Here is a 13,984-nt window from a genome sequence, read left to right as displayed (position 1 = left end):
GGTAAAAAGAGTTTTTGATCTTGAATACATCTGATTTCTTCTTTTGTAACTACACTTTTAATATAAACCTTCTGGGCTTGGGACCAGTAATCCTATGGCTTTTGAGGCTTTCAAATCCCATTTTTATACATCTGGAGAAAATTTCATTTTGTTGGGCACTGCAGAGAAAACAATTAGGACCTCCCATGACCAGGTACAGTGTTTCTGGGAGCCACAAATCGTTGCCCTTGTGGGTCTAGGCGCCAGTTCCTGCCTCTGGCAGCAGAGCCAGGGCCAGCACAGAGCACTTCCCATTTGTGGTGCATCCGTCCATATGGTCCATCCATATGAGCTAATTTGCAGCTTCCCTGTTCTGTCTGGGTCCTCATCTTGACTGCAAACGTGGGCGCAGGAGCTGCTGCCTTCCAAAGGATTTGTCCTGCCTAATGTGGGTCAGGCTGTCCTGGAGACTCCCAGGATCCTCACGTGCCATCTCTGGCCATGGGAATTCTTCGGTCTGGGGCATCTGACCCCACGAGAAAATGTCAAGAGCTCAAAGAGTTTAGAAGCAATAAAGCTCGGCCTGAGAGATTGGAGCTCGGGGAAGGGACTGTGGGGAACAGGCTGGGATTTGTGGGGAAATAGGGCAGATCCAGAGCGTTGGAAGAGTTTTATTAACAGCCTCGTCTGGTGGATTTTTGCCCCGTCCTGCATGCAGGATTCCTTCAGAGGAGTTACCGCAGTGGGAAACATTTCTAATGCAGCAGCTCTAGCCCTCTCCCAGCCCTGAGCTGTTCCCAAATCTTGAACCTGATCTTAGTCGTTGCCTCCCATAGAAGAACTCCAGGGGAACTTAATTTCCCTGGAAAACGCAGCTGGTGAAGGACTGGGGAGCGTTCTAAGGAGCATCGTTACATTTGCTTTAGTGGCCGCTGGATCCCTTAGGGCATTAAGAATAGTATTATATAGGTTTTTCCATCCCACTTGGAGCTAACCGTGGAGGGAGTTTTAGCTGTGGATGTGTTGGAATGGGGATGCTCCGCCTGCAGGGAGATGAATTCTAGCTTGGATCACTTGAGTCTAAGCAGATTTCAAGGCTGTAATTCAAGCAACGTGTCTCCTTGCTGACAGTCCCAGAAAGGCGGCGGCTGCGCTCAACTGATTCACTCATGGAATAACTTTATCCCCTTGCAATGTGAGGAATGGCGCTGCACGGGGAGCGGGGGAAGCCGGCCGCGCTTTCTCACGGCGTCGCTGCCGAAGGGCTTCCAGCTGCCCCGCATGCGAGCGCCGCGCTGAGGCTCCTGCGGCTGCGCTCGAGCGGTCCATAGCGCCTCTTAACAGCATGTGGGGTCTGAGCTTGAGGGGGTGTTGGGCAGTTTGGGGGACGCTGTGTTCCAGTTCACGTGTTTGGGGTTTCCCTGGGGCCTTCTCCAGGCGTTTGCTTCTGGTAACTCCTGCGTTAGCAGGAAATAACCCGGGCGAAGGCCAAGACTCGTAGCCGTTGGGTTGAAGCCCTGTGTTTGCTGGGGTGTCTGTAGGGTGTTCCTGCCCGGGGGTGTTGGATGCAGCCCCGGTAGGGCCTGCAGAGTTACTGCAGATGCACACCTGACACCAGCATTACTATGCCCCGTGATAGTTACATGCCTTGAATTCTTCCCTTGCTCTTGGTTTATATTGACAGAAAGGCTCTTTCGGATAGATACAGGTGAGATTAAATTGATTGCAAAACTCTATTCCTGTTGTGCTAGATGCCATAAAACCTCCCCTACAGATCTGGCCGTACCTGCAGAATGAAGTTAGGAAATTTAGGTTGTTTCTGTTTTCATGTTGTAAATCATGAATTTAGGTCTCAGCAGCTACACCAGCTTTCCGTAGGCTTAGCCTTTCAAGCAAAGGGATGCGTTTTGGCTGCTTGTGAACACAAATATATCCGAGGCCTCGGGGGGCAGAAGGTAGACGGGCAGTTTCGCACCCGCCTCTGTCAGCAGTTGCTGTGCAGGAGTCCAGGCAACTTGCCAGGATCTGGACTCCTCACGGCGCTTTGGGCCGGCCTGTTTCAACACAGAATCACACAGGAAGGGTTGAGGTTGGAAGGGACCTCTAGAGATCACCCCATCCAACCCCCTGCTCCAGCAGGGACACCCAGAGCACGTGGCACAGGGTGGCATCCAGGCGGGTTTGGAAGATCTCCAGAGAAGGAGACTCCACAGCCTCTCTGGGCAGGTGATGGGACACAGATGATGGGAATAGTGTGGGTGAGAGCGGCCTGTGGTGAGCGGGGCCTCCTGGAGAGCCACCTCCTGTGGTGAATGGGAGCTCCTGGAGTCTCCTCTATGGTGATGGGACCTCCTGGAGAGCCACCTCCTGCGGTGAATGGGAGCTCCTGGAGAGCCAGGGCAGCGTTTCGTGTCCTCGGCACCTCGGGCGCCTGCGACAGACCACGGCACGGCTTCGTTTTGAAAATGCTTTAATAAGGAAGTGTTGACAACACCGTTTTGCAAAATGTAAAGGTAACTATACAAATTCTTAATACAAAAAGAATAAATTAAAAGCAGATCTTCTTTAATTCTGCAACTTTTTCTACAACATACATATTTTTTTTCCTTGATTACAGTTGAACAGAATCCAGTAAAATCATTTTACATGCTCTAAAGTCAGTTTGAGGAGAGACCTAATTTTTTTCTTGTTTTTTTTTCCCTTTTTTTAAACTAGAGAGTCCATTTTACACAACTTGTAATAAAACTATTGACATTAATATATATGTAAAACTTTACATCTAGTTAACTAAGCAGTAACTGGTCATCTGATAGCACCTGAATGGGGATCGGCTATGCCTGAAACTAAAACTAATACAGAGTGAAAACAAATTTGACCGTTTCAACATTTCCAACACTCGACTGCATATAATAGCATTTAAAAATAAAGGCTGCCTCGCGGCGCAGCGACGCCGCGGGGACACAGGGAGCTTCGGACATGGAGACAAAGACGCGACGGGGCCGGTGTCCAACGGAGCCTTGAGAAACAAAACCCGAAAAGAGGGGCTCGCGGTGGTGCTCAAGTGCTTGTCTCTAATAGCTCTGCATCTACCCTCCGTGTTCTACTTAAATATGTTAATCCCACATGATTAACATTTTATGTACACTTGCGTTTAATTGAATTGAGCTAAACAGTAAAACCTGTTTTACTTAATCTGTCTTTACTACCAGACTGGCTCCTCTCGTGTGCCTTTACTGCAGAACGGAAAAGCAGAACGCAAAGCAAAACCCGGTCCCTTTCGAGGAAGCTTCTCTCTCTGCTCCAGCCTCTTTGCCACTCAGGCTCACTAGGGTGGTTTTTTGTTTTCTCTCCTAATTTCAGGGCTGTCACCTTTTAACCTTTGCTGCAAAACTGCTGCTCTGCTCTTGGAGGAATTCCTGTTTCTTCCCGTAGTGCCCAGGGGCCTCATCGCGCCACTGTTGTTGAATTCTTTTTAATTAAAAGCAAGTACACAGGGGAAAAAAAGGGTATTTACCAGGAAAATTAAAAAGAAAACAGACAGTTGCTCAGAGGCCCTAAAAAATTGGTGGGCTAAATTACTTGCTGCTAATTTGGGTCTTATTTAATCCTTTCAATTTAGCTTCAAAATTGTATCGGCAAATTGTATCCGCAAATCTGCTATCTCCTCCCCGGCTACGCGTCCCATGCGGAGCCTGCGCCCGTTCCCGTGTTCCAGACCCAGGGGGGTCTGTGCGTTCCGGGTTGGAAGGGGGAAGGTTTCCCCTTTCCCCGGCTAACTCCGGGGCCCCGTTGCCCTTGCCAGCTCGGCCCGCAGTTTTCCAGCAAGGTGGACACACAAGGTGCGGCAGCCCCGCGCCGCGGTGCTGAACTCGGACCGTTTTGCCCTGTTTTGTCTGGTAGACGCTACTGTCATCCCTGGAACCCGCCTGCTCGCACTTCTCTGAACTTCGGCAACTTCAGCTTCTGCTTTTCCCAAATAACCCCCTCTGGTCGTTTCTTTAAAGCCTTTCCCATAGGAAATCATCGTTTGCGCGCGCAATGGGGGGAAGGCGAGCTGCCTCCCCTCATCTAGTGGCAATAAAAATCGCGTAGCACCGCAGTGAAGACTAGACGTGCCAGCTCCAGCATCCACCAGGATTGTGCACTTGTTCGTTACAAAAGTGTCTTTGAGGCCTTTGAAGTTCCATGGCTTGACGTGTATAAAGCATTGCTCAAAAGTATGTGTAAACTCGCAGCTTCCTCGCGCCTCTCCGCTGGGATTCCGCTCGGGGTCGGGAGACGACTCGGGTTTGGGCCCAGCACCCGAGTTATTCGCTTCTCTTTCTTGTGGTCGCTTCTTTCCGACGTGGAAATTTGCCTCGTCTGCTGGTTCGTTAAGCACCGCCGCTGCTCCCTTCCCGCCAGACCGGTCGGGCCGCCCCGCAGCTCCTCGGCTGCTGCCGAAGGTGGGATGATAATTGGGATACGTCAGTGCGGCTCCACCGGCTCCATCAGCCTCATGTGCTTTCCCTTTGATTCTGTGTTAGCGCTTTGTGCAGAAATAGGCTAGAATTTACTGGCTGGATTCACTCATTGAAAGGTTTTTGGCAATTTTTATCTTCATCTGAGTATTAAGAAAAAAATAGAGACCAACCCCAACCTCTGTGTGCATGGGGACGTGGGATGGAAGCTGTTGGTAGCAGCAGCACTTGCCTCTGCTCTGGGTGATGCCTGGGTGAACCGGGGCTGCCCAGTTTAGAGCAGCCTGGAGATACTGGGGGAGACACCGGGGCATCTTCAGCGCCCTGGGTTAGTATTTCCCGTGTTTTAGACGGGCTCCAAGTGGAGGAGGAGATGCTGTTTTGTGATACGGTGATGGCCGTGCCTGTTCAGTGAGAGGGACGCTCGTGTTTCGCCAACTCGCCGCCCGCTCCTCAATGTTGTCTGGCCACCTCCAGCCACAGAGCAAGGAGGTTTTCCGGGAGGCTCCCGCTACTGGAAAAGAAGGACAATTTTCCCCTTGCTGCCCGGCGGCCGAGACGGTTGTTGGTCCCCAGGCTGCCCCGCGAGGGACGCGGAGCGGCCATGGCCGCCGCGTGCGCTGCTCGCTGTCGCGGCGAAGCCTCGGGCCGGCGCTCAGATCGAAACGATCCGGTGGAAAGAATCCATGGAGAGAAAAGTGCTCGAAGTCGAAGCTGGTGCTGGGTGACAGTGCATCTGGGTAAGGCAAATGGGAGGCAGTGAGGTGATCTCCGAATGGCCTTGATGCGACTCGACTGAGGTCAGGGGTTCACACTAGAGTCCCAGGCTTGGCTTTTTCCTGTCCATACCACTGGACATCTGCTAATTCCGGATAGAGGGGAGAATCCAGGAAACAGCTATCGTTGCAGCTCCTGCAGGAGGAAGGAAACGCCGTTAGGGCAACGAGGGCTCCCGGGAAGTTCAAACATGCACATAAGACATCACGCTATAGGGAAGAATACAGTATATCCACAAGCGCCACTGCATTCTGCGGATCCCCCCGCTCTCTTTGGCTGCGGGGCTCTTTGTTCACGGACGAGACTCTATGGGATTCTTCTCTGCTATTTAGTTTAGAGCTCAGGTCAGAGTCCGCTCCTGGCCTAGTCTGGGGACCTCCTTGCTAGGGAAAATGACTGATGCCCGAATCTTGTGTTTACAAAAATGATGGTTGTATTAGCGCAGTAACACTCGATGCTCCTTTCTTGTGCTTTGATCTGAACTGACTCCTGCGCCAGCGCACGGGCCCCGTGTGGGAGAGGGGGTTTCTCCCTGCCTCCCGGGGGGACCTCGCTTCTCCCTGGATCCCTGCACGGCAGTGGCACCCGGCGAGGCTCATCTCAGACCTGGGCTATTTGGGAGGCTCCTCCACTCTTCCTATGGGGACCCCAGCTGCCTTTCTTAATTTGGGGCGAATTAAACCCCAAAGGCACAGATTTTCCTTGTTCCCTCCCTGCAACCTCACGGCTGCCTCCGCAGCCTCCCCGGCGCAGGAGAGCGCGAGCAGAGGCCGCCGAGGGACACGGCCAGGCCGAGCGGTGCCTCCAAGACGTTTCTCCAAGAGCCGAAGGAAGCCGAAAACCAAAGAGCAGCACAAGGGACTCGCCGGCTCCTGCGGGACTGCCCGGCACTCGCAGGGACCGCGCGGCGCAGCACGGACTGCGGCGCACGAGGGTGAAAGAACAAAACGTCCCCTTACTATACCTCTATTCATCAGTACTTTGGTGGGTTGGAGACTGAGACTCATCCATAGTGGGTGAGTTGTCTGTTGCTTCTCTGAACAACGGAAAGCAAAAAAGGAGGAGAGAGGAGAGAGGAGATGTTAAAGGACAGAAGTGGCACAGACGCTGTTACGAGTTTATTAATCCAGTGGGGAAACAAGGCGATGAATCATCTTACGAAAAAAAGAGTTAGTGACACAAAAACATGTCTGGGAGAACTGCAAGTCTTTGGATTCGTGCTGGGAGGTAATAACCTGTTCTTGCAACAGGGGGTTGTGCATCTCATGGCAAATGGTACCTGCCCCTTATATATTTATACGTTTACCCCTGGTCTTCTGCTCAGGTGTGAAACAAGTGCAGATCTATTGCTGGTTCTTTTTGCACTGGTTGTAGGTGCAGATCCTACACTAGAAATCAGGTAATTTTGCTTTCATCAGCTGAGAATTTGGCTCGAGATTTTTTTTTCTTTGTGATGAGAGACAGGAGTAGCAGCTTCCTTGAATGGAAATGAGAAGAGCCAGAGTTTCCCAAGCAAAATTCTCAGCTGGCTGCTAACCAGTCTTAATTCTGCTCATTGTGGAGACATTCAAAGGAATTAGGCTTGGAAAGGAGGCTAAGACTTGAGTCCAGATTCAAGTCCTTAACAGGGGAAACTTCTGTGTACACTTCAGAGCTGGCAACTTGCCGGTCTTGCAGTATTTTGACTTTCTGTGAAATGGGAATGGGAAAATGATCCTGTTCTAATGCTGGAAGCAGATTCAAAGACCATACGAAGCTGGATGTCAATGTGTGAATTTAAAATTCAAACAAGGTATAATGGATGTGTGGTTATGGATCTCATCTCCATAAAACCAGGGGTCAAACATGGCCATGGGTGACAGGAAGAAATTAAAGAGCATGGGATTTTCCAGTGGTTGCACAGTGAAATACCTGCAGAATTAACTCTTCTTGCCCCAATTCACAACTCGGAAACCTCTGTTTCGTAAGGCCCAGGGTATTTTGAGTTCAGTTGTATGAAACTTTCTAGTTCATATCTCTAAACTCAACTTAGGTGCAAATACTTTGGGTATGCTGAGTTTGATGGGATCTCAAAATATTTATTTCAGGCCAAATATTTATTTCAGGACAAAGTTACAGGTCATTCCTTGAGAACACCCCCAGGACATGGCAAAAGGTTTTCTGTTTACTCTGCAGCTCCCTGCCTCACAAAGAGGTCAAAGAACCCAATTGCTACATTAACGTGAGTAATGGCTACCTGCATATAATGACTCACTTGTGCTTTGCTGAAATGCATTAAATGGCTGTAAAAAGGACGCACTTAGTGGTTATTCAGTCACACTGCTAGGAACAGCCTAGGAGAAAACGTGGTTGGTGCACGTACAAGTATGGGAAGCATCTAACCTTCACAACAAACATCTCCTTGGTCTGCTAGTTATTTGCTGGAAAAGATCAAGTATCTCAGGTGTCAACCCAACTCTATCCCCTGGTACAAGCACACGGGGGGCTGTTGCCTCCAGAACCTGCTCCCTCTGCTCGTGTTCTGGGAGGTTCCTCCTGAGGGGCTCAGCCTTTGGGGCCCCTGGCCTGCCCAGAGGGGCTGTGGAGTCTCCTTCTCTGGAGATCTTCCAAACGCGCCCGGATGCCACCCTGTGCCCCGCGCTCTGGGTGTCCCTGCTGGGGCGGGGGGCTGGAGGTCCCTTCCGACCTCGGTGACACTCACCCCGTCTGCCAGGCGAGGAGGCGGCGGGGGCTGCCGGGCGGCGTGGCGGCGAGCTCCCCCGACGGCGTGCAGCTCCTCTGGCCGTGAGGTAACGCGGCTGCAAGACAGACGGGCGGGGAGGGAAACGGCCGTGAGCGCCCCCAAGGAGACCAGCAGAGACACGGCCGGCCGGCGGGAAGCGCAACCCAACTCCCTCAGCCCTGCCCAGAGCCCGCACAGGGGCCGGTGGTGACGCTGCTGTGCGACACGGGCCCCCTCTGTCCCCAGGAGTGCTTGGTTTCAGCCCAACCTTGCTGAACACAAGGATTCGGGCTCTCCCAAGCCCTCGATGAGGGACAGGGCGCCTCTCCCTGTGCTGGTCTAGCGTGTGAGAAATCCTCCTGGCCACCCTTTCCTTCTCCTGGAATCGGCACCGTGTTGGCTCTCCCAGTTTAACACATGCCCCCCACTGGGAACCCCACTGGCTCTCCCAGCTTCATGCATGCCCTCCCAGAGGGCACAGCCCCCTCCAACATCAGCTAGGAGATACCAGCTAAATGACAGATGTTTCTACCTGGCCTCCTCTTTGTGCTATTAAATTCTTCAGTTGCTGCCAAGGGCACTTAAAGAGAAAAACAAATTTTCATTTGTTCTTTGTAGCTGACAGCCCCTGAGGTCAGTGTCTTCCCACAGTTGCAATTAGGAGCTGATTCTCCCAATGCAAAACTCATCTACACAGCCAAGGGCTCCCGACACGTTGTGGCTACTGAGTGAACACCCCAGCACTTCCAGAGATCACGCTCAGGTTTATGTCCCACTTGGGTGGGGGAACACACTGAATGACAGTGGTTTTACTTCACCCCTCTCGCCCCACTACGTTTTTCTTTCTACATTTCCTAACTAAACTGATGCTGTTTTCAAAGCTAAGCAAGCTAAAGGACTTTGGGGGATTTTCTTTTTTAATATTCAAGTGTTTTCTGTTGCTGGCTGACACAGAAACACCCATTAATCAAAGAGCAGGAAGACAGTTTTTCATATTCAGAGCCCCAGGATGGCTTCAGGGGCTGTTTGCTTGTGCCCCGGTTCCCGGGGAGGCCTCCTGAACACCCTGGCACTGCCCATCAGTCATCCTTTTATCAGGCAGGTGTTAATGGGTGTCTGAGGATCCTGAAATCAGTGCAATGCTCAAACATGAGCACACATAATCGTGGCTGCAGGCCCAAGAAGGTGTCACCCGGCAATGATGTCACCCGTGTCAAGGCTGAGGCACATGGAAAGGAGGAGATGGGAACTGCATAAAGTCTCATTAACCTTTTCTCCCAGCCACACTGGGCTGCATTCAAGTTTTTAGCAAATCCATGATCAACGCAAAGTGGCTTGTCAGTGGTGATTGATGGCCTGTAAATATTTAACCTTGGACTGTTTCATAATACTTGGTGGTCTCTTCAGTGGAATGAATGCGACTGTTTTCTCACTGTTTAATATTAACAAGCAAGCCCTGCCCGTGACGGGGGCCACCACGGCGCTCTGCATTGCAGCGTACGAGCAGCGCAGCTCCTGGAGCTGCATGGGAAAGCCAAGCACCAGCAGGGCACAAAGATGTCATCCCTCAAACATTTTTTGCAGGGGGTGGAAGGGCTGGAATGTTCCTCATTCAGACCCTTAACCTTTCTTGGGCCTTTTGTGTTTTACAGAGGCCGTACAGCCCTCCTCGCCTGTATCCATAGCTAGCTTCATCATTCCCTTGCTGTGATGACTAAGAGTGGCTCCCGCCCCACCAGCTACCCTGCACTCAGTCCCTGGTGTCATCACCCAAATACAAACTGCAGCCCGAGGAGAAAGCTGAGGACAGTGGGGATTTCTGATCCCTGTTGTTTGAACTCATCATTCCAAAGCAATGACTTGTAAGGGGGAAAAATAAAATCTCCTCGGATGAGTATCTCGGATAAAGCTGACGCCCTGCACGGAGCCAGCAGGCCGTGGTGAGTTGCAGGCAAAGGCTGGGTAATGTGCAACGCTCTGGCACCGTTCGGCAGCCCCCGTCCCCCCCGTCCCTCAGCCTGGCCCTCACCTGACGTCGCTTTGCACATCTGAGGCATTCTCGTGACCCTGCTGTGCGCCACAAAGGTGCTCTGCGAGGAGGAGCTGTACTGGGAGCTGCTGTCCGAGGAGGTGGAGCTCGTGTGCGAGAGGCGGCTGTGCTCCTTGTGGGAGGCCGTGGAGCGCTGGTACCACAGCCGCAGCTCGTCCGACACGGCAGTCCTACCCGAGCCCTTCTCGTGGCCCTCCCTGCCCAGAGATGGAGTCCTGATGATCTGGGAGCGGGAGGGCGTCAGCCTGACGGAGTCTGCTTCGTCCCCGTGCCAGTTCTCCTTAAACATCCCCCCCGCCGTGTAGGAGTTGGAGGTTTTAAATTGTGCTTTCACGCTGTAGTGTCCCTCCTGGTCGTTCTCCAGGCTCCGCACCACCACGGGTGTGGAGCTGCCCTCGATGTACAGGGATACTCTTTGATCCTGTACTGGGAGGAGGGCTGGCTCTGGCTGTGCAGGTAGACCCGGTGGTGGCCCGTGCCGTTCCTGGCCGCCAGGTTGGGCATGCTGCCCGAGTTGGAAGAGACCAGGTTGCCTGCCGATTTGTGCCGCTGCCGCTGCCGCTCGCGGGCTTTCGAGGGGGAGTCCTCAGCCAGGGTGGAGTAGTTGGGGTTCATCTGAGCGGGGTAGTAGTGCTCGGAGCTGGAGTGGCTGGTGCAGGAAGAGCAGTCGTCCATGGGGTCGGAGCCGTTACTGCTACGAGTCCTTGGGGTGTAGAAATCGGGGCTCCCTGTCTCATTCTCCGACCCGAGGAGCTTGCCTTGCGACTCCAAACTGGAGCTCCGGTGTCTAAAGTGCTGAGCTAAGCTGTGCAGTCTGGTCGGGCTGATGTCTACGGACCTGCAGGTACCAGGAACACATTCAGGCTGACAAGGCGACAGAATGAAACACTCCCCTTTCCCTTCTGCATCTACGGCCAGAGCTGGTGGTGAGGGAATCTGAGCACGCTGAAAACTCGGAGCCCTCCCTTAGCTCAGGACGCGGTGGCTTCTCCACTAGCCTTTGGAAATCCACCTCTGTGAAGTGGGTACGTTTTCCTGCAGACTGGTGGCGGGTAACGCGTCTGAGACTGCCAGCAGGGGCCGGTCCCTCAGGCAACTCCCCGGGTGTGCAAGTTTACAAGGCTTGATTCACGGCCAAGCCTGGGTGGTCTCTGCTCATCGGGGCTCTTTGGAGAGCTCCAGCCATGCACTGAAGGAGCAGGAACAGGGCCCGGCAATGAGTCACACAGCCCAAATGAGAGACGGCCAAGGCCAGGGCGCACAGCTTGTGAATGAGCCGCGGGCGGAGCGGAGGCTGCTCCGAGCACCCGGACGCCCCCCAGCCAGTCAAGGCCACTCTGGTCTCGCAGGCAGCTCAGCTCCAGCATTAACAAACATGGCACTCTTGAAAGGCACCTTCATCCAAGAACTTGTAACAAACTTAACCCAGGACCTTCGCGCCTTGTAGTGTTCCTGCCCGAGTCTCTTGTGTTGGCATTGCTCTTGATTTATAGCAAAGTAAATGATGTTAGGGCAGGATGCTTGGGGCGGGACACCTACCAGCACCCAGCTATAGCTCAGCTCTGTTCCCCTCAGGATCCCTGGGAATTTGCCATGAGAACAAAACAGCCCTGATACTGAACAGCTGTAGAAATCGTGCTGAAAAGCTGAGTTGAATTTGGCCATGCACATCCCATCTCCTCCCTCAGACTAACACTTCAGCTTACTCCACCGCCAAGCCGTGGCCAAAGGGATCCCTGGGTGGGTTGCTTTCAGCAGACAGGCTCCCTCTCCACATAAACACACACGTGTGCACACACTTTATCTGTCACTGTGAGAGAGAATTCACACTACTCCACCTTCCACAGCAGAAAGTAAATGATCTGTTATCTCCAGCTGGATCTGGGGAGGAATTTGCTGCAGAATTGAGCAGTTGTACCGCACCCCTTTTAAAAGTGGCGTGGGCTTTGGAATGCCTCAAAAGTCACTGGGATGAAAGGTCCCAGCAGAATAAAGCACTGGTTACTTGGAGGGGGTGCCCCTTGGTGAAGGGCAGGATCGTGTTCATCAGAAGCAATTTGAGGACCTAAGCTCAACAGAGATGGCTTCCTGGTGACAGTGCTGAGCCCCTGGCATGTTTGGGACTGGTACATGTGCTTCCCTGAATTGGATATTAATTACCAGACTAGGGGCAGGACAAGACAGAGTGGTTATTTTGGGTGCAGAAGCTAGGCTGCTGTGGAGCCAGGGGGACTCACCGTGTGGAGTGGACGTAGTGCGGGCTGCGTACCCGCAGATCCGGCGTCGACGGCATGCTGGACTGGGAATTCCAGTGGGGAAGGCTCCGGATGGGGCTGTTCTGCAGGGAGCTGCTCCCGCCTGCCTCAGCACAGCTCCCGGTGCTGGGGAACCGCTTGTGACTGCTGCAAAGCAAACACTGGGCTTCAGGCCCCAGGCAGAACGAGGGGCTCCCCCGACCCACTCCGACACTCAGGAATGCACCTGCAGGTCCCTTTGGCAAGGCACAGTTTCGCCACGCATTTTGGAAAGAGCTTTTCCTGAGTTAAGAGGCTATTTCAGACCCATAACCCTGGGCATTCCAGGCAAACAACAGCAGAGGATGTTTATCTGGGGGCGGGGGGGAGGCATTCCGAAAGCCCGGCTCACCTGGAATGACTGTGTGAGGAGCGTTTCTTGACCTTCTCGTAGGGTTCGTCCAGGGAGGACTCGCTCCACATCTTGGGCTTGATGGGCGACTTGTCGTAGTCGTTGCGGTGATAATGCATCTGCCGGAGGCCTTCGAGGGACTGCGGAGGAGGAGGCCGGTTGTGCAAGGGCGGCCGGGGCGGGAGCCCCTTGTGTGGGGACTGCAGAGGGGATATTGCGCTGGTGACCTGAGAGTCCTCTGTGGAGAGAGAGGAGAGAGGGGATGGCTTTGACACCTCCAGCGCCAGCGTTATCCCGGAGCGCAGTGTCACACGTGCAGGCCTGCCTCCTTATGAGCCGATATTCCCATTTGGGAAGGGAATGGTCAGCAAGAGTGTGTGACCTGGCATGAAAATTACTGAAATCTAAAGAGAAAGTAAAGGGAGACTGTGGGACTGTCCCTTACAGGAATCCAGAGCAGTAGCTGTGATGATACTCACAGCTTCAGGCTGACTACAATTTGGAATCGGGAGGAGCTTCTCTCAGGCCAGAGCTCTGTGGGCACTGGGAGGTTGGGGTGGATTATTTCACAGAACATTTCATCCCCCTTTTGACTGTCAGTCAGTAATTCCCGCATCCCTCTCTCCTTTGGTCCTGCTAGAATATGCAGCAGCCAACGTACCATCCTCGAGAACAAGGGCGTCCGACAGGGAGCTGTCCTCACTGGCAATGTTTCCTTCTGAGGGCAAGAAAATACAGACAGTGAGAGGGTCAGAGGCTTCACAGTGACTGAATGCTGAATTCCTGGCATGTTCTTCCACCGAGTCTTAGCCTTCAGCAGTCACCCACGTCTTCTTCCTCACATAGCCAGAAGGCAGGAAGATTCCTATATACAACTGACTGGGCCCACTCTGAGTGTGGGAGGGCAGAGCTGGGGAATCTCCTGCTCACAGGCTGCCCTTCGGGAGCTGCTGACTCTTTGGGAATTAAGACTGAGTCATAACAGAGAACTGAGATCTCCTGAGGATGTGAACTGGCACAGAGCCATAATTCAGATCTGTATCTGCTGTGGACCTCAGGCCTTAAGGACTTTGGGTTTGACCTTTGCCTTTCTACAATGACCATCCTGTAGGTAAGGGCCTACAGGACATTCCAGTTTTGTGTAATTCAGTGAAACACTTTCTCAGCATTCTCTGAGGGAACACAACGAAAAGCTCCCAGGTCCTTGCCGTGCATTTGAGCTGCCTTCCCTATCCTACGTCCTTCAGGCCCCCGTGCTATCCCTGGCTGGTCAACTTGGTACCCAGGTCACAAAGACAGCGGCTGTAATCTCAGTTCCTGCCGTAACAGCGCAGAGAAATGCTCTGCAAG

General features: G+C 53.0%; 1 protein-coding gene across 1 annotated transcript in view; it reads right to left on the bottom strand.

The window, feature by feature from the left end:
* Positions 1-5,316: 5,316 nt before the first annotated feature.
* FRMD4A (FERM domain containing 4A) overlaps positions 5,317-13,984 on the bottom strand; it is a 48,238-nt gene continuing 39,570 nt past the window's right edge. The window contains 8 exon segments of the mRNA XM_088526284.1: positions 5,317-5,351; positions 6,181-6,252; positions 7,918-8,014; positions 9,968-10,393; positions 10,396-10,826; positions 12,226-12,390; positions 12,635-12,872; positions 13,296-13,352. Coding sequence (XP_088382410.1) covers positions 6,183-6,252; positions 7,918-8,014; positions 9,968-10,393; positions 10,396-10,826; positions 12,226-12,390; positions 12,635-12,872; positions 13,296-13,352 — 1,484 coding nt within the window. The 3' untranslated portion in view covers positions 5,317-5,351; positions 6,181-6,182.

Source organism: Tinamus guttatus, unplaced genomic scaffold (genome assembly GCF_059628265.1).
Source record: "Tinamus guttatus ecotype Peru unplaced genomic scaffold, ASM5962826v1 Tinamus_guttatus_pri_ptg000245l, whole genome shotgun sequence".
NCBI classification, from domain to species: Eukaryota; Metazoa; Chordata; class Aves; order Tinamiformes; family Tinamidae; genus Tinamus; species Tinamus guttatus.
The sequence above is the reverse complement of the archived record's forward strand: the minus strand, read 5'-3'. Positions and strand labels throughout refer to the sequence as shown.